The 20,542-nt window shown below is 48.1% G+C and overlaps 1 protein-coding gene across 2 annotated transcripts in view; it reads left to right on the plus strand.

Annotated features, from left to right (window-relative positions):
• Positions 1–988: 988 nt before the first annotated feature.
• Positions 989–20,542, plus strand: part of reln (reelin) — a 74,521-nt gene continuing 54,967 nt past the window's right edge. For both annotated transcript variants that reach the window (XM_076170589.1, XM_076170597.1), the window contains exons 1-2: positions 989–1,524; positions 19,438–19,545. In XM_076170589.1, the coding sequence (XP_076026704.1) occupies positions 1,248–1,524; positions 19,438–19,545 (385 nt within the window). In that variant the 5' untranslated portion in view covers positions 989–1,247. The remainder of the gene's footprint in view (positions 1,525–19,437; positions 19,546–20,542) is intronic.

A 20,542-nucleotide genomic window follows, 5' to 3' on the forward strand; every position in this document is an offset into this window, starting at 1 on the left:
GGGGGCACAGTATCGCTTACACACAGGGCGAGAGAGGGATGAGCAGAGAGAGGGGGGGGGGGGGGGGGTGCGTGTGTGTGTGTGTGTGTGTGTGTGTGTGTGTGTGTACAGGGTGTTACCTACCCATCATGTGGAGAATTGGAGCTGATGATGGGGCGGAGGAGGAGCACAGCAGGCGTTACGGCCGGCGAATAGCGGCAGGGGTTAATCGAGAACAGATACTGACATAGAGGGAGAGAGTTGGAGAATCCTGTGGAAAAGGAGATTCTGATGGAAAACCCATGAAAAAAGAAAAGCAACAGCGGCAGAGGAGAGGGAAAACAAATCCTGAGAGCTGAAAACAAGAGAGAGAGAGGGAGAGCTGGAAAAAGAGAGAGAGAGAAAGAGGGGAGGGGGGCAAGTGGGAGAGCAGCAGAGACAGACATGGGAGAAGAAGAAGAAGAAGAGGGGAGGTGAAGAGAACGGAACAGGGAGGGAGGGAGAAAGGAGGTGTGATAGTGGGTGGGAAAGAAGGAGACAGCCTGGTGGATGGGCAGAAAGACAAAGGAGAGAGAGAGAGAGACAGAGAGAGAGAGAGGAGGGACTGAAGAAACTAACAGATGCACTGAGATAAGACGGCCGAGGGTCTCGGGAGAGGAGACGGAGACAAGAGTGCAACACGGAGTAACAGAGTGGTTTAGAGGGAGGTGGAGAAAGAGAGAGAGAGAGAGAGAGAGAGAGAGAGGGAGAGAGAGGAAAAGAGATTAAGGAAAAGGCTGAGTGATAGACTGACAGGGAAGAGGGAGGAGAGAAGCTCTGGATGAGAGAGAGAGAGAGAGAGAGAGAGGAGGGGAGGCCGTCTGGTAGAGCGCGGCATAGAGCCCGCGTGGAGCGCTGGTGTGTGTGAGAGAGAGAGAGAGGGAGGGTGGGAGGGGAGAGAGAGAGAGAGTGAGAGAGAGAGAGAGGCAAACAGAGGGAGGGGGGTGAGGTATTTAAACGGAGGAGCAGGACAGCGCAGGCGAAGCTCTGAACTCCCCGAGAGTGAAGGGAGGACAGGGAGAGGAGGAACAGACAGAGCTCTACACTAACCCCACACACACACACTCTCTCACACACACACACACACACACACATCACTTTCACACACACTTTTTTCCGGAGGGGGGGACTTCTCTTCCAACTCGACTCATCCGTGGACTCTACCTGTGCCCCACGCTCCTCGCTCCCCTTCCTCCTCGACCCCCCTGCCCCACCCCCCGTGAGGGCAGATGGCCGCGGCGTCGTGGGCCTCGCTCCGGGGCGCCTTAGGCTGCGCCCTGCTGGTGGCCCTGGTCCTGGGGAGCAGCGGCGGCAGCAGCAGCAGTGTGGATTTGGGGGTGCCCCCCGCCGCCAGCTTCTACCCCCGCTTCAACCCCTTCTTCTTCCTGTGCACCCACCATGGGGAGCTGGAGGGAGCCGGAGTGGCGGAGGGCGGAGGAGAGGTGCTGATCACCCTCCAGATCATAGGCAACCCCGTCGCCTACACCCCCGGACAGGAGTACCAAGGTGAGTGATGGCACCTCTACACCTCTTCTTCTTCTTCTTCTTCTTCTTCTTCTTCTTCTTCTTCTTCTTCTTCTTCTTCTTCTTCTTCTTCTTCTTCTGCATGTTGAGGAGACTGGATCTATTGTCTCGGCAATCTGTTGATATCAGCGTAGATGTTTCAGTTGATGGTAGAAGCTGAAACATGATTTTACCTGTGATGTTGTTTGGTGATGGTGTTTGACGAGTAGACGCCGCTGAATCAATCTGAAACAGAAGAATAAAGAGGATGAATTATGTATTAGAGGTATAAATAGTTGATCGTCTCCTAATCCTCATGCATCCGCTTCACTCTACTGGTGTGCGGTGCATGCGTTTGTGTGTCTGAAGCTGCGTGCACATGCAGGTGTGTGGTGGTTTGTCGCGGCGGCGTTTGTTGGTTGCTGAAAGCCGGCAATTTACGTAACGGGCGATGCTGAGTGGGACTCCTGCCGCTCAGAGCTGTGATCCCAGCGCTCCGTGTGTAGGTGGGCTTCTCCACGAGATCCCTCCGAAAGTAGAGAGAGAGAGAGAGAGAGTGTGAGAGATAGAGAGAATGCTGCAAAGATGAAGAAGAAATCGAACATCCACGCTTAGAAACAAACATTTTACCGATGCGTTGCCACCTGGCGCTGGGAAAACAAAACCGATCCCCTGTGACCTCCCGAACTGTGTCACCGTCACTCTTCACCACTCACTTAACACCGAGGACGATGACCCCCACGCAGGCGAGCGAGCGACTGACTTAGGTCACATTCGCACACACACGCTAAACACTCCTCCTAGATAACCTTACGTTTTAATTTGTTAGGAGGAATAAATATTTATGTCAAAATCCGAGATACGTGCACGTGTTTCCCAAAATTCTGTATCTGGCCTCCCGCTCTTCTACTTGCTGATAGCTGCGTTGCATCACGGAGCATTTGTTGCTCTCGTATGCAGGAAAGGGATACGAGGAGGGCGGGAATGGATAGGAGAAGTAGAAGAAGAAGAAGCGTTGTTATCCTCTGTCTGCAAATCTCAGCCCCCCCCCTTCCCTTCCCTTCAGTAAAGCCACCTTTCTTTTCTCAACCGGGTGCCGGGGCTTGTAAGGGAGATCGCGCGAGGGGAAGAGATTTGAATAACTAGCTGGTTGGAGGAGGAGGAGGAGGAGGAGGATGAAACACACGGGGTGAGGTTTAAACGATTAGCATTAGAAACGTGGAGCGGCGCGGGGAGGAGGGAGAGATTTAAACAGGGCCGTGCCTGGGATCAGATGTGAGCGGGGAGGAGATTTAAACGACGGCGAGGGGATTGAGCCGATAGCAAGCAGCGGAAAAAATGTCAAAGGTTCCAAACTGGGCTCCCGTTTTATGCTTTCCCAACCCCCCCCCCCCTCTCTCCTCTCTTCCTCTATTCCATATTTTGGCACGTCGACAGGCAAACTTCCTCGTCCGTCCTCTTAAACTGAAACGGCTCCATCCCTTCCTCACATGTCACGGCGGGTTACTGTCGGAGTCGGGATGGAAGGTTCTGATCAACATAAAACACAAATCAGAGAGGAGAGAAAGCAGCTGTGTGTGAGCTACTGGCGGTGAAATGTTCCCCTGCCAAGTTTTTATGGTTCGCCGGGGTTTTGTTTTTTCTGTTGCGCCTTTCTTTCATTCGATTTGACCTCGATTGTTTCTTTATTCCATTGATTTAAAGTGCTCTTTGCACCGGCAGCATTGGATTACACTTCGTTTAATCTTCTAAAAGCGGCGTGTGATCTAACCGCGGAGAGGAGCTGCATGTGGTAATGGTGGGCGGAAAGCATTAGAGATGCTGGCCGCTTTGGCGCTGAAACGCTGGAGGAAGAGCGGGGAGAGAGAGAGAGAGAGAGAGAGAGACTGAAAGGAAGAGATAGAGAAAGAAAGGAGGGAGGGAAAGTTTGAATAGAGATGGAAGCAGATGACCTCGTATAGAAGCGAGGTGAGGTGAAAGGAGAACGCGTTTACCGCTGTTAACCCGGACAAACATCCCTATTCAGTGTGTATTTATATAGACGTGCGTTCTGTTTCCAGCAAGGCGAAAGAGTGTGTGTGTGGTCAGTGTGTGTGCAGTAATTGGGTTTCTGACCTGACCTCACTGCCTCTCACAGCTCTGTTGCTTTTGAGTGATAAGACCCTGTGTGGGCTGTGTGTGTGTGTATGTGTATGTGTGTGTGTGTGTGTGTGTGTACGTGTGATATGTCTTTGAGAGGGTGGGCGTACAGGCGGGGTCACCGTGGACAGAATTCACACAGACACACACTCTGAACTGCTGCGAAAGAGAAGGAGGAAAAATGAAAAGATTAGTCTGCAGTGTGTGTGTGTGTGTGTGTGTGTGTGTAGATACAAATAAAAACAAGTCGCTCACAGTCACACACACACTCTCTCGCGCTGCCCACATAGAGCCTCATCTTTCAGCCGAGAGAGAAGCAGAGAGGAGGGAACGTCGCACTCTGGGACTTCATCCTGTCCCATCTGAAGCACTGTGACTCCACTCGCTCGTCTTCATCGCGGCTCAGGAAAACGTTGTCTCTGACCTTTTTCAAACCCAGACTGTTGTGGGAATCTGAGACATTCTCCGTTCATTAAAGTAAACAGCATGAGAGTGCAAAAATCTCCAAACCCAGTCTGCTAACCGTTTCCTGTTGTTCGTCTGCAACCACTGGGAACGCTGGGCAGGAGGGGGAACGGTGACACAGCAACGGGAATTCCTCCAAACAGATAAAAAAATAAAACATTTCCAGGAAACCATGTTGGATTGTAATTATGTGCGCTGGGACATCCTTCTATGGAATTATGTCGTATTATTAGAAAGCACAATGGAAGTGATTTGGGTTTGTGTGTGTGTGAGAGTGGGGGTGGGATGGCAGTGCGGTGTCCTTGGCAAGTCAAGAGAGAATAGCTGGAAAAATGGAGGTGCGTGAACGGAAACGGGGCCAGTGAGATTGATTGAGTGCCTTTGTGCGTCTCACATTTATCCCATTTTTTTTCCATCACAAATTGCAATGGTGTGTGTTTGTGTGTGTGTGTGTGTGTGTGTGTGTGTGTGTGTGTGTGTGTGTGTGCGCGCGCTTGTGATGAAAGCCACGGCTGTGTTTATTGTACCGGTGTTTTCAAGCACAGTGTGTGTTTGTTTGTAGTGAGAGCAGTGCTTTGTCTGGTGTCAATTAGTCTGTCAGGTTTGTGTTTATGGTATTTAAGCCGGGTCGAGTGTGTGCTTGTATGCGTATTTGTGTACTATACAGTGTTTGGTGTGTGTTTGGTGTGTGTGTGTGGTGTTGGCAGGGTTATGGATGTTTGTGTAAAGCATTGAATGAGAGCAGGGCAGCGCCGCTCTCACCTTATTCATTGTTCCTGAACGGAGCTGAAAACACAACAACATTCACAGGGATGTTCAGGGCCTCAATAAAAGGGAGAAACAGCAGCGAAACAGGAGAGAGAGAGCGAGAGAGAGAGCTCTTCGAGAACTCGCCAGCGGTCCAGACTGAAGCGGCCGTAGCTAATCTGTCTGTGGTCTCTGTGACAGTGCGCCGCGCCACCGCTCCTTTCATGTGCAAATGATTGAGGATGGAGGCTCCAGAAACAATCAACATTTCAAGGAGATTTGGACGCTTCCACTAACAACATTCTTAATGGCAACCAGGAGATAAATTCATCTCCGCAAAATGCCATCAGCTCCTTCTTGATGATAACCTATCAGATTAAACGTACGGAATTACTGCGGCAGCTCTCCCGCCAACCGCCAACGCCAAACTCCGTGTTGCCTCGTGCTGGAAAACGGCCTATTATCTGCCGGCAAAGTTGATTACTTGTTGCGGTTGGGGGAGGGTGTGTAGGAACAATAATTCACTCATGTTCAAGTGAAGGTCACACAGATACAAAAGCAGATAAGCATATAGAAAAACAGCTGTAGTCGTACTACTAACCGGTTTATATGATTACAGCCTCAAGGCGCCATCATGGAGACACGGGGTCCATCATTATGTCTTAGCAAACAAGCAGTCACAGCCGTCTTTGTCCAGCGTTGAATGCTAAAATGGCATCCGTCTGCTGCTGCGGCTTCGGCAGCACTTTGCATGTCATCATCGCCTTCTGTGGCACTTAACCTCTGCCGGGACTGTTGAGTGTCCGCTTTCTGACCCCTGACCGCTTCTTGTCAGCCCCTGCATTGCTTAGAGCTGCTTTGCTTGCAGAGTAATTAGGTTTGGCTGCTGGTAAGAAGAGAAACAAAACGCTCCCCAGCCACCAATACAGTGATCCTAACATCTCTGCTCAGGACCGGTATTTCCCCTCATCTTTGTCTGTAACAAATTCCTGAAAATGTGAAATAAGATAACGGTCTGGATCACGCTGGACCCTATTGCTATATCCAATTAGCTAACTCACAACTTTCCGCAAAGCACTGTCCAGAAGCAGTGATTTAGAGTAGATTTTAGCGGATTTCAGACTAAATTCTCTCGTCAGAACACATGCTATTATTTAGTAGAGTCTATGGACGTTCACAAATAGGGGACAGAGAGCTGAATGTGCTACAAATTATGCTAACATGGGTCTGTACAAGAAGTGGATTCACTTCCAGGTCGCTTCTCAGAGACAAATTTAGTCCCGCTGTGTGTGATTCTGCAGACTTTGAATCGGTGAGCGTAGCGACCTTGTGCTAATATAAGCAGCCTGGAAGTTTAAAGTTATGCTAGAAGCTGGCTAACTCAAAAATGTCAGCATGAGGGGCTGGAAACATGCAAGAAAGCTAATGCTATGCTACTTTGCTAATATAGAGCAAGTTAGCAATATATGGGTCATTTAACTGTAGCATTGTTGGCTTATCTAGCGTAAAGGACCAGGAAGTCTCCCGGGATGTCTTGCTGTGTGTCGGACATTGGTCAGTGAACCAATAAAAGACTGGCCTAGTTTTCATACAGACATCCATTTTAGGGGTAACAGGGAGACTGGAAAGGAGGTAACAGCGAGGGAGGAGGGGGAGAGCGGGGGGGAGAAAGAGGGTTAATGGTTTAATGGGGCTCTCCAGTGAGCAAAGTGAAGTGCAGAGAGCGCAGCCACACTCCAGCGGCCTTAGAGCCGTTCATTCATTTGCTGGGCGACTCGTCTTCCTCTCTGCGTCTCCCCATGTTGCTTTGTCTGGACAGGTCACTTCACAGAGCGGCGAGGAAGCGTGTCAAGCGTATCCGCGATTGTCACGTTTTGGGTGTTCCGTCTTTAGCATTGTGCTGTTGCGGACATTGAATGATGAAGCCATTTAAAGAAGCATTGTATTGGCGCAGATATGCCCATTTCCTTTATTTGACGGAGCAGATGGGTGAGAAATGAGATGGATATTCATGGGGAATCTTGCCTTTGTCACACATGCATGCCCGGCCGTGCACACAGCATTCAACTCTTAGCGGGTGATCCATCATGACAGACGGACGGGTCAGATGTTCCACTGGCTAAACACAAATGATCTGATCAGCAGACTATTAAAATTCTTGTGTGGACTTTGCAACAGGATATCATGTAATCATCCCTCCCCCTGCTGGGCGCTAAGTGGCTATGTCAAATTATTATCCTAGCAACACGGCCTATGCTGTTACGTATAACATGAACACGTCGCGCTCCTTTGTCATAAATAGCTGACGAGCTGCAAAGGATTTGAAGGTGTATTACATTTGAATGGTGAGATCGACGCCCTACGTTTTTATTAGATTTATTATAGCATCAGAACACAACAGCTACTTTGCGGTTCGGTGCGAGGTATTGTGAAAGCAGCTGGAAATGAGGGCAGTTGGGGGATTCCAGTGCCGACGCCAGCCCGATCTGGGCAAGCTGCGAGGACGCAATTTGACTTCTTTTATTTATTTTCAGTTTCCGAAACACAAATATTTTCCAGCCAAAACAAGGCAGCTTGCTACGTGTAAATGAGTTGTGGGTTCAGCCACTTTTACGAGTGGGCAAATGAGTGGGTAGTCAAGTGTATTTTCATGATGTTGGAGTGTGTGCTCGCCTGTTGGGGTTGGCCTGAGCTGGAGTGGCTCTCCACTGATAACACATGCCACCGTGTGCTGATTCCCCCAATGTCCTGCCTCCTCCTCCTCCTCCTCCTCAGCTGGGTTTCTCTCGTCTCACATCACGGCGCTTGTGGTTACAGTTTTACGTAGCGCAGCATATCAGCGGAGATTCTATTCCTGGTGCCATATCAGCAACATGTAAACCACACACAACACACAGAGCGTATGATGTTTTCCATTGATTTGGATTCTTAGTCATACTCCTGTTCTAGCTGAGATCAAGCCTGATGAGAAACGTATGTATCCCAGTTTGCAAAACAAAGCACAGGGAGAGAGAGAGATGGTGTGCCAGCTCACACAACACACTCATAACCCCGAGGGTTTGAGAATGAATCTTAACCACACTGTGTTTACTGCTGAAGTTGTTCAATAGAACACACAGGGGACACACCCTCCTCCTCCTCCAGTCTATTTAAAATACTATTTATTGGCACATCTCCCTCTTTGATGTGTACTTTCAACTTGAAAACAGGTTGTAAACATAATTAGAAGTTGTTTCTTCTTTTGCCCAAATACCAGGCCTGCATATGACATTAAGAGCTCAGTGTGTGTATGCAAACTCATGCTAATGTCCCCCTCTCAATCTGTGTCATAACAATGGGCCAGTGTTCATTCTTCTTCAGAGTACCAAGTGGCTCTAAGCCTCCTTTTGACAGCCGATGGGCCCTTTTAAACCTTTCCTGCCTCCTCCCCATCCTTCATGCCGGACGTCTTGTTCTCATGGGGTGGTTTCCCAGCCACTGCTGATTGGCGTGTCAGCTTTGCTGATGGCCTCTTCCTTGTAGAAAATTTAGCTCCTGTCGGAGCTCCTCCTCCTCTTCCTCCACCGTCTTCTCTTAGTCTTGCTTTCGATTGTCCTCCTGGCACGTTCATTGAGAGAGCTGTAATCCCTGCTTGGGGGGGGCAGTGTGTCGTCTGTGCTGATATCATTCAGAGAGCCATGTAGCACTCCAATGGACCCACAACAGAGGCGGCTGCATGGTGCTACTGGCTGGGTGCTGGGCACAAGGCGCGTGGCACAGGCGGATTAGCCCCAGCTCAAAGCCTACCCCCCATCCGGAGCCGGTCCCCTTCAAACAGACACAGCCGCTCTTTCCAGAGTGACACTGCAGGCTGGAAAAGGCAGATTACACATCCACACACATAGTCCAGTCAGAAGTGACAGCAAGGAGGGGGAAGTGAAATTTAAAATGCTTCTTTCGCCAAATTATACTTAATTTCGCCAAATGTGCTGTCACCAAATTCAATCACTTATCAAACCTCATACTTCCACGGTTCTATTTGTACCCATGGAGATTAGTACAATAATCTCATTTGTTGAGCTTATCAACAATAAGCAAGCCACGTTTAGCTTTGCTTTAAGGTTCAACTACATTACATCTGTACAACACAGGCTGTCACTCATCATTGATGGGCCTTTAGAAAACAGCTGTCAATGAATCAGTGACCTATTTTGCTGAGAGTAAATATAATGTTTGTTTCTGCCCAGTGGAACAGTGTTTTACTACATAGAGTGTATCGGGTGTGTGAGTGTATCAGTTGTGTGATTGTATCTTACTTGTCAGCTTGTCTGAATGGCAGCTGAATGCAGACTGAGCGAGGTGAGCAGTAAGTGACAGATCTCTGGTCTGATCTGTGTTCGTGGCGTCACCTTGTCTCCTGAAATCAGTCTGCAGCAGCGAACACGTCTCTGTCGCCCGGAGCTCAGCGCTCACTTGGGGCCAGAAATATGAACTTACACCAACTTTTTTACAGACATGTTTACTTATTGCAGCCTTAGCTATTCTGCCAGTGAACTTGTTACAATTTAGTGTTTAAGTGAATAAACCTGCAGGAAACATTAAGGGCCGCAGTTTCATCTGAACTAAACTGGACCTGGTGTACCGAACATGGTGGGCCTTCTTGTTTAAAATGCTTCGGATGATGGAGCTTGAGAGTCACAGTGGGACCATACATGACTCCAAACCCCCAAAGCCAAGGCGTACTTCCTAAAACTCACATTACTTGTGATTGGGATTGTGCTTTATGCTAGTGAGAACATATCAAAGTCCATTACTGTCAGCTCAACACAAATCATTTGGTCTGGTCATAGAGGAGAAACCCCAACGTGTCTGTCATGAAGAATGCCTCTGACTGACAGCAGAGGTCAGAGGTCGAGGTAGAGTTGTATGAAAATAAAAAGAAAGTCACAGGGGTAAGAGAGAGAGAGGAGATAGAGGGAACGTGTCAGTGTTAATTACAGCAATGAGTGTGTTCATATCAAGCTGTGGTGGTCTGATTAAGATTGGATGTCAGGGGAAACATTTCCCATTGATCTACTGCCAGCAGAGACCATCTCGTCTTTCATTACTGCAACCAGCTCGTTAATTAGAAATCAATCTTTGCTCTCTGCACAGCTCTCCCCACCCTGTGCCACTCTCCCTCCGCTCAAGCATCCGTACACAAAAGCAATGCAGCCACGTCGGACTCTGACTGATGTGCACTTTTTCACTTAGCTGGCCATAATCTGTCATTTTCCCCCGCCAAGAAGGAGCCGGGAGCGGAGAACAAAGTAACGAGGCGCAGTATTCTGCACTTCCTCGCCAGCTCCCAGGACGTCTTTGAGTTCTGCAAAGAAATTTGCCAAACTCCAGAATTGCTTTCAGATTCAGGAAATGAATTCAGATTTACAAGTTGAATAACAGTCGGCCCGGCACGTTTCAGCTACATCTGTGCTCAATTGTGTGTTGTTAAGATCCATGGCCTGATTTTGTTTGCCATGTTTGTAAGCCAAAAGTGATCCAGTCGACATCAGTTGGATGATCGAATGACTTAATGACTTGGATGATTTATCGATTATGATTATGTAGTGTATCTTTGATGAAATGGCCGCTTATTCTGTTCACATTTTGATGTCTTCAGTTATACACAAAGTGCAACGAGTGCAAAACAAAAGGGCTACATGGGCGTAGAATGGCTCAGACAGAGACAGAGACACACAGTCCACATCTGTATGAAGTCACAGCCAGGGTTCATATCACAGCTTTTATACCTGTTAGGGTGAAAACAAGATCAAGCAGCTGTAAACCAAGCAGACTAGACGCTTAAACTTACAACATGTGTGAAGCGGGAGCTCACCGGCAGAGCAGCTGTTGTGGTTGTTCAGATAAAGATGTGTCCAGATGTTTCACAGCAGTGGGCAGTCAGACCCAGCCACTGATTAGACCGTAACACACAGGTACTGGGCTAATGCTGTTTGTCAGCTTGAGAACCATGCAAAGGTATTGTTGATAATTTTTATGTTCCTCGTTTTTAGGTATGAGTCTAGCAGCTTCTGTTTTTGTTGAAAATCCAAGCATGTATAGCAAACCAACCTTTCTGGAGCTTTAATAACGCATCGTGATGAACACCGACTGTTTCTGCATTCACAAGGCTGCAGTTTTTAATCCATCTGAAATGTCCAGAATGATTAAAAAGTGCAGAGTGAAGCTTGAGGCTGTGAGGGTAGTTAAGAGGAGGCCAGGTGAACCTAAGTTACTGATTTATTCTCTTTTAACTCATAAGCCTCAGTGAGTCTGTGATATACCGTGTTGGAAATACTGGAATGAAAATGCAGCAGCTCTTTAGAGGAATGACCTGAGTTATTCTGCTTCTGGCTAAAATGTTTGAGCCATTCAATATTCAAGATTTTCATTAAAGTGTGAGTTCTCATTCAACAACACCCAATGCTGGTGTTACTAAGTACTTTGTCCTTTAAATGTCTTTTTATGGTCGCATATGGGTGACAGGATGGAAAACAAATCGTCTTTCAAGCAACCCTCATCTTTCTGCCTCTGATAAATGTCATAGACTGTTGATTATTTAGCTTGGATAACTACTTTTGCCTGTTGGTATAGTATTTATAGCCTTCTAGCGTTCAGCAATGACTCATTCGCTTTACATATTGAGCAGCAGGGCCCATATTTCCAAAACACCGGCGCACAGGCACATTAAAAGCCTTGATATACTTCATTCTAAGTGCTTTCCAGATAGTTGGGGGGACTGCATTAGGAAAAATTTACAACATTTTAAATTCCACCACCTTGTCTGAACATCGAGAAGAGAACTATAAAGAATGAACCTTAAGTGAAATAGTGTGTCGTTATCCCTGTTTATGTGCGTAAATATGACACACACACACACGCGCGCACACACACACACACACACACACACACACACACACACACACACACACACACACACACACACACAGGCTCCCCTCTCGGTGACAGCAGCCTTCTCGCCCCACCTTCCAGTTTGCCCATTCTGAAAAGGTATAAACACGGTTGGCATGGTTGCCCTGGCAATGGTCCGATGAAGCACACTGTGGCCTTAAGCTGCTTTCAGACGGTCCGTGCCAATCTGTGTGCCAACCTCGCCGCATAGTTTGGCACAGCGCGGTGCGGTCGGGCGAGTTTGAGCCAATCAACCGATGTAGATTCATTTAAATGATTGAGACTGCACTAAAACTGAGAGTACCTTGAAACAGCACATCTTGAAGTTTTATGAATTTACAACTTTCCCTTTTGTAAGAGACGCCTTTTAAAGTTACGACAGGAAAGCTTGCTCATCTGAGCACCGCTAAGAAGGCTGAACATATTTTAACAACCACAAGCTCTCTTCCTCTTCCTGTCCTTGAGTGGAGTAGCGCAACTGCTGGTGACAGAGGAAGCATCAGATTCTGTCTTCTCGCTCTGCTGGGTGCCGTCTTCCTATCGATTGTGCAGCAGTTCCTTTCTGCTGAGCTGCTTGGTTGAACTTGGGGCGCAGCACGGCTGCCTCTTCAGCGTAAGTGCGGCCCCTCGAGCTGAGTGCAGTGATCCTCCTCCTCTTCCTCAGTCATCCTGTCATCCACACAATCCACTGAAATAGACTTCATGACAAGGAGGGGTGGTGTTTTTTTTTACATCCTAAAGCAGCTTCAGTTTCATGGATTCTCTTCTCAGTGATTGTTTCAGATTTGATATTTAATCTCTCGCTTCCCTCTGCATCTCTGTCACAGGAAGAACAAATGCAACATACATCTTCTCTGGTTGGTTGTTGTTTATGGAGATCTTTGTGTCTGAAGGTGACTGAACAGTGATGCTGCATTTTGTTTCCCTTCCTCACAAAGTCTTCCTCCTTATCTGAAGACTTCAATAAGGCAAAACACACAGCAAATGGATACATTACAGTGATTTTCGTCCACTAACATTTTATTACAATGTTCCACCTTTCTATAAAGGATTCAACATAAATATTAATAAGAGCGAAAAGTGTCCACATGCAAAATTAACATTAACTTTGATAATATGATGAATATGCTGCCATAACAGTGTGTAGTGTGTATTACCAAAGTGCTGTGCATGAATAGACTGACTGTCAAAATCAAAAATGGCCCGAAATGAAAATTAATTTGGCAATGCTGTGAAAATATTCAAATCTGTGTTAAAGGCCTTGCTCGTGACCAGGTTAAGTCAATTTAATAGGAACAAAAAATATGTCAAATGTGCAGCTGTGTCGTTGTAAAGAAACAGTCATGGTAAACGACTACGTTCTGTGCTGCAGGTTTGCGGGTTGATCAACCAGGAGGGACCGGGTGTCATTTATGTTGACGTGTATGCCTTTGGGCTTCAAAATGATCTGTGCAAACCTCCCCATGTTTTTAAGGCCTTGCGTATAGCCAAGGCCTTGACACATGCCTTCCGGTCACTGTTTGTTTGGTCACTTATGGGACAGTGAGAAGAAGTGGAGGGGGAGGGGAGCAGACCAGCTGTAGGGGAAGGAATGGAGGTCACTAAGGCTGAGTATGCCTGGTGTCTCTCAGAGGGACATAGCAGGCCCGTGTCTCAGACTGCAGAGAGTGACCGGCGAAATTATGTAGACTAGAGTTTGACGGCTTGGCCCTCATTACCTGTTTCCTGTTTCCTGTCCTGGTGGTGGAGCAGGTGGGATGTAAAGGGGAGCGGGGAGGGAATAACGTCGGGAGACGCAGACATATTTTGTGCAACAAGAGTTGGTCTGTGGCCAATATGTAAGCTTTCACAGCTGGTTTGCTGTTTGGCTGTGTTTGTTTTTGTCCATATAGGTTTGTACTGCATGTGTGTAGCTGCACAGTCAGGGTTCCAGAAGTGTGTGTGTGTGTGTGTGTGTGTGTGTGTGTGTGTGTGTGTGTGTGTGTGTGTTGTGCATCTCCTACCCTTTGTAAGGACTTGTGGTTTGGACCTGAATCCAGTTTTCAAAGCTGACCAGGCTTTCAGTGTTTTCCTGCATTCCTTCGCCTTTCCTCCTTGGACACCTAATCCCAGCAGTGGCAACAATCCTCCGATAACCTGCAGGAGTTTACACTGAAACTGTTTGTATGTTGTACTTGTACGGTTGCGTTTCACACCTTGGCGTTCGGCACTGTAAGGATGTTCTCTCATGTCTCTGACTAGCGAGGCGACATGCTGTGCTTGTCAGGGCTGCATGGTTAGGAGCCATTTCTCTGTCTCTGAAACACATGGTGTTGATCATAAGGACGGCTCAGTCTCCAGTGCTGGCAGTCACCAAGCGACAGAGGGAAAGAATCACGGCGTTTCTGAACCCTGTTACAATACACCCGTCAACAGTATCCACTAATTATAAATCTAATGCTGAACAATTCTGCAGGAAAGCAGGAATTGTTGTCTTTATCCTGATCATTTCTGGATCATTGCACTGGTTTAGACTTCTGTAGAACAAGGCAATAAATAATGTTAAATCCCAGAGAGATTAATTCCAATCGTAGGTGAAGAAACGGCCTTAGAGTCGTCACAAAGGCGCACAAGCATGTACACTGGTATAGACTCACACAATGGCTGTACATGCTACCAGAACAGCACAATGAAGTGTCGTTCAGAAGCAGATTATGTGTGAGGAACGGGATGCTTGTGACAGAACTGCCTCTTCACTCCTGCTTTCCTCCACGGCTGTTGCAGGGGTGAAGCCAAGTCGGGCAGACACGGAGGCTTCAGCTCTCCTCCCTCGTTAGACGGAGCGCAGCCTCGACATAACAGATCGGGGCCTCGCGCAAGAAACCATTTGCGCCCGTCACGTCGTCTGGCAAAAATCACAGGGAGGACTTGCAGAACGGCGGAGAGATAAACACACTGCGATGAAATGTTGGCGATGTTTAGCGGAGCTGTAGAAGCTCGTCGGTGATGGCGGTTGTCTTTGATCTTGTGTTTCACAGCAGCAGATGGCCATGCCAGCAGGCCAGGATGGTGCCAGAAGGTTACGCAATGGAATGATGCCTCTAAGACCTGACTGGATCACCACATGACACATATATGTGCCGAAACACACTTCCCACACAGCCTTCTGAAACTGCCCAGACATTTGTATATTATTGAATTTGTCTTTTGGAATGTGTGGTCACTTTCCAAACTTCTCAAATGTTTTCCGCACTGGTGAGAGGATGTAAAGCAGTCGCTTACGGCGTCGCGCACACATGACTGACAGTTTGATGCATTTGAGGAAGCTCAGGGTGAAGCGGCACCCCGACTCTGACCTGGCCACGGAAACAGATGGGAGCTATAGCTTCCCCGTGGTCTGGTCTCCATTTCCTGGTCCTCTCTGTGGCACGTGTGTGTCTGCCAGTAGGATGTGGGTCAGATGGCGAGCTATCTTTATCGAGATGGTTGCCAGGAAAACCTCCATCCGTTTGGAAGCAAGACGGTTGAGTTTGAAATTTGAGATTTTGCTGGACGTACAATCATTCTGTGTCGTTTATTTGGAATTATAAGTGTAACCCTGTGGCTCCTGGTAGATGTCGCTACACTTATAAATTATCAGTGAGGTCAATGCAGAGCCAGAACCTTTCTATGTCCTCATGTCTTTCCAGTCTCAGACTCGGGGAGTTCCTGGCCTGTTACGGGTGTAGGCGTGTTGCGTTCCCGTGGGTGTGTGTTTGCAGAAATCGAGCAAAAAGGAGCCGTTCAGGTCGTGCCAAAGCGTGAAGGGGGTGGGGGGGGGGGGGGGGGGGACTTGAGCGCAGGCAGACTCGGCTGTCGCACAACACACAGTGCATTAGGTCTCCGCTCAGAGATCCCACCTCGCTTCCTGTCCCACTCCGGTCTAATCCCATGCCACGCTGTTTCCGAGAATGAGCTCACGCCGCCGGCTCTTGCCAACCACTGTGCCGGCCATACGTCGCCGCCCGTTACAGAGACATTGCCGTTGTTTTAGGATTCCGTTGGGCCCTATTAGTCCGGTTGCTTTCTCACCGAGCGTACGGTGAGGCTTTCAAATCTACAACTGTGTTCAGACGTTGAGACTTTCCATCGCTAGCAGCACTTTGCTCTGTTTTTTCACCATTCAGCAGACCTGCTCCATGTCTGAGGGTTTTGCCAAAGCCAAACTGAATGCAACCATCAATTATGGTTACTCCCTCACTGCTCCTACGACTAATATCTCACTTGATAGACACTGATGGAAGAAACAACAAGGAAATGGCTCATTCTTACGCCAGGCAGATTGGTCTCTTTAAGGCGACAGCTTCTACACTAAAGTACCACATTCACCACGCTCAGGTTGAGGTGGCGATGCTCTTGTTTTGCCAGTTTTTTGTCTGAGGATAAACAGACATAAAACAGGGGCTTTGCAATTCAGCAGAGGATATCTGGTTCTCGTTACCGAAGAGTTTATTTGCTGTTATTGATTGGTTGTTACTCTGTGTGTTTCTCTGTGTGTGCTTGTCTGTAGATTTATGTATTGTGTGTTTGCGTGTGTGTGTTGTGTGTGTGTAAGTGTGTTGTGTGCTCATATGTTGTGCCTTAACATCACTCCTGCTGGAGGAGTGAACAGAGCCGCGGGCCCATCAATAGTTCAACAGGAGCAAGGTTGTGTGTACGTAATGAGGCATACCACATCGCATCATCAATATTACATGCTAGCTTATGGCCAAGGGATGTGCTCAGTGGTGTGTGTTCATGTATGTGTGTGTGTCTGTGTGTGTGTGTGAATGCTAACTACCAACAGTCGTGTAATGAGGTTTTTCCAAGACTCAGAGTAGCATTTGTGTAGCATTTGCAGCAGAAAACAGGAGCGTGCTAGCATTCTGTGCATACCATTCAGGTAAAGAGGGGATAAAGGGATCAGGCTTAAAGATGGCGTGCGGGTCAGAAGCTAACGCCCACCTGACTGTTAGCCAGAGTTCCTGTTCACATACAGCAAACAGCTGCGTTCCTCAAAAGCTTCGAAAGCCGCTGTACCTCCCCCTCCTCTTCACCTCGCTGTCCTGCAAGCTAGTTTTTTTCTTGAACTCTGCGATTCTTTGTTGTTTCTCTCTTTTATGCTGATCTGTTTTTTCACCTTAAATGGTTTGTAGTAGAGCTGTTGGCCTGTTTTTGACTCGATGACGGAATGCCAAGAATTCAGCCCAGATGTTTGGGTAAACGCTCGTCAAACCGCACCGTTCATCCACACGCAGCCTCCTGATGTCTTTGGATGAGGGTGCTGGCGATGAAGTTCACCCCTACGCACCCCTTTACACCCCTACACACCCCCATACCAGCCTCAGGGCTCGCATCCCTCTCGGCTAAGCAAACGATACTCAGAAATAGAGTATGGATAAGAATGTTAAAGGCTACCATCAAAGGCTCTGTGAGTGAGTGAGTGTGTGCGTGTGTGTGTGTGTGTGTGTGCATGAATTACCCCCACAGGTGCTTGGATCTGAACCGATATCATCTCATCTGATTGGCTCATCCGTCTGGTGCGCTCCATGGGCGAGCGAGGGCGGCGTTAGAGGCTTTTGTCTAAATAATTTAGCTCTTGCGTTTGTATTGATCAGGCAGCGCCGATCTCCATGGGCCTCCACATCTCTCCACTTCTCTCCTCTCGCTCTCTGTTCTTGTTTTCCATTGTAACCTCCTGCCCCTCAGCTCTCCTTGCTCCCCCTCTTTTCCACCCCCCATCCACCAACTCAACTCCACATCAAACAGAGCTCAGGTACGACCGGGGTGAGGTGAGGAAAGGAGCGGGGAGGCGAAAACGCACGATTCTACAAATGGGAGAGAGGGAGGGGAAGGGGTAAGAGATGGATAAGGAGGGAAGTAAGGTGTGTGTGTGTGTTTGTGTGTGTGTGTGTGTGTGTGTGTGTGTGTGTGTGTGTGTGTGTGTAAAGCATATGGAACCTCTGTGAACCTTTGTATGTGTCACCCGGACCGACTCAGTGCATTAAAATGGCTCCATTACCATTCCATTCCATTAAACAGCAGCCTCTGATGTTTCTATCCTATGTAAACACCGATAACGTGTTCCACCACACACACACACACACACACATACACAATACATTTGTCGGAATAGATAATGTATTCCCCGTAGCAAAAATAAGCACAATAGGTGAGCGCGTTGGACAAACATAATTGCTGGTGCGAATGAGAGAAGGCCGCCGCCGCCGCCGCGTTAAGAGACGTGCGAGGCCGGCACATTGAATATGATAATGTTTCTGTTGCTGAGCAAAATATGAATTTTTCTTACAATGTGGCTTTTCACACACGCCGTATACACTGATTCAACGGAGGTGGGAATAGGAGGAACACGCTCCGACTATTGTATGAAGGATGAGGCAGGAAGCGGCGTGAATGCGGTGGTGAGGTCAGAGAAATAATAATATAATGGAGAGAGTCTTTGGATGAATAATTGAGGCTTTGATATTGAGGAGAGACGACAAGGGGAAGAGACGGGCCTGACTCTGTGCTCTTAAAGTCTGGGTGTAGGACGTGGAATACACACTTTCAGAGACACACACACAAACACATACACACACAAACACACACACATTGGCTGCCTTTGGGTTCGGATTAGTTATTGGTTTCACCCAGACTGGCAGACAGACGCACAGACAGACAGGCAGACAGACTGGGTCACACAGGAGTCTGCTCTGCCCAGATTCCTCCACTGAAGGCCAAATGTACAAACGCCCCGAACCAAACCCTCAAAACACACACACACACACACACACACACACACACACACACACTCATACACCAATAACATCCACGCCGTCTCCTTCTTTTCCCATTTGGTTCTTCCACCCCCTCCCACCAGAAGCAAAGGAGGGGGGGGATTCCAAAGAAACAACATTCCCATTTTCCGCCTCCGTCCCCTCAGCAAAGATTGTGTGTGTTTTGGGCGTACGTTCCCCTCCGAGCGGCAGACTTTCCCCCTGGTTGCGCTACGCGATCTGTCTGGCTGGAAGCCGTCCAGCGGTTTGAGCTCTTTCCCTCCGGTGATGTAGCCGGCACTGTGGTCCCGTCACTCAGGGCCTTTGTTTACCGGGCCGATCGATAGCTAACTTGCCGTCGGAGACACTAAGCTGTAGATCTGCACAGCTGGGATAAAAGACCTCTGGCTGTTTCTCTGCTCTGCTGCTGCTTGGACCAGTGGCGGATACAGGGCCGAGCTATAGGCTATCGGGGGTTAGCTGCGATTAGCTCATCAATCTCTTCTAATATGACTGTCAATAGGGGGCAAGGTTTGATTAAAGCGCCAAGATTTGTTTGAGTTGAATGAGATTACATTCAGGAATAAGGAAGAGACGTTCTGTTGTCGTAGAGATTTCTGAACAGCTGTGAAAGATTCAGTTTAGCGAGATTTTCCCCCGCGGTGCCGATTGATTGGTGCAGCAGACGCACTGTATGTTAGGCAATAAACCTCATCGCCCATCCTCTCGCCTCTCTCTGAGTCATCAAGCAGAAGCAGAGCATGTTTGGGTTTTATTTCCTTTGCAAATCGGCTGTGGAAATGCATAAATGCTGACATTAACCCTTCCCTCCCTCTCTCTGTGTCTCTCTCCCTTTCTGCAGTCACCATCTCTACCAGTATCTCCTTCGATGGCCTGTTGGTGACCGGCCTCTACACATCCACGCCAGTCCAGTCCGCTCCCATCCCGGCTCCGGCAGCCTTCGGCTTCGGTAGGTCAACCACAACTTTACTACTAATATCCTGAAACGTACAGATGTAAACAACAGATTTAGTGTCTGCTCCGGGGCCATGTAGTGTAACAGTGAGTCTGCCCCCGGCCCTGTGAATCTCACATCCGCTCCCATAATCAGCATAAGACCACTTCCCTGCTGCTAATGTGACAGGCCGTGATGGATGAGGGGTGGGGACGCCGCCGCGGTTTTGGACGGTCGGGTTTACACTGTCTGAGGAATGAAATGATGAAATGAAAACCCCCGAAAAATCCATCTGAGATGAGATTAAAGACGACAAAGGGGAAGACTGCAGACGTTTTAGAAGCTGATAATGATGATCAGATCACAGGTGTTTGTCTGAGGTGTTACTCACGGAGGAGCTGAGGGCGCTGATATGTTCACCATCGCCTCACAAAGTGTTTTCCTATCACATCTGACCCTGAAATGATTGTATTTTCTGAGTTTTCATTTACTGTGTGATGATGTGGGTGACGACAAACATTTCGTGGAAGGCGTTACAGTCACACAGTTTGGGAATTATTGATGCGTGCTGGGCTCCGTAACGCTGCATTGAAAGACACACAGGCGTGTACAACAACAACAACAAATCAACAAATTGGATCATTATATTGGATCAAATTGTATCACTTTGACATCTCCAGGATGTGCAATATCTGATGTAATCTCAGACACAGCCTCGCCCGCTGTGAGAGTTTACAGTTGTCTTGCTTCATCCTGGTGTAATTTACAACTGTTAAAAAAATACTTAGGAAATATTTTCTTTAAATGACTTTGACGAATGCGGTCTCATTACCCTGTCATAGGATAACTCAATTAAAGTGAGTTGTGACCCATTTCTGGACTCACACTGAGGATTTTGGGTCTCAGATGAAGTGTGAGCGGATGGAGCCCCTGTGCGTCGGGGCAGGGGCTCTCTGAGGCGGCAGAGCGGCCATAAAGAGCTCCCTCAGAGAAGAAGAAGGCCGCTGGCTCA

Source organism: Genypterus blacodes, unplaced genomic scaffold, assembly GCF_046128005.1.
Source record: "Genypterus blacodes isolate CSIRO-AG114 ecotype Tasmania unplaced genomic scaffold, CSIRO-AGI_Gbla_v1 ptg000015l_1, whole genome shotgun sequence".
Classification (NCBI taxonomy): Eukaryota; Metazoa; Chordata; class Actinopteri; order Ophidiiformes; family Ophidiidae; genus Genypterus; species Genypterus blacodes.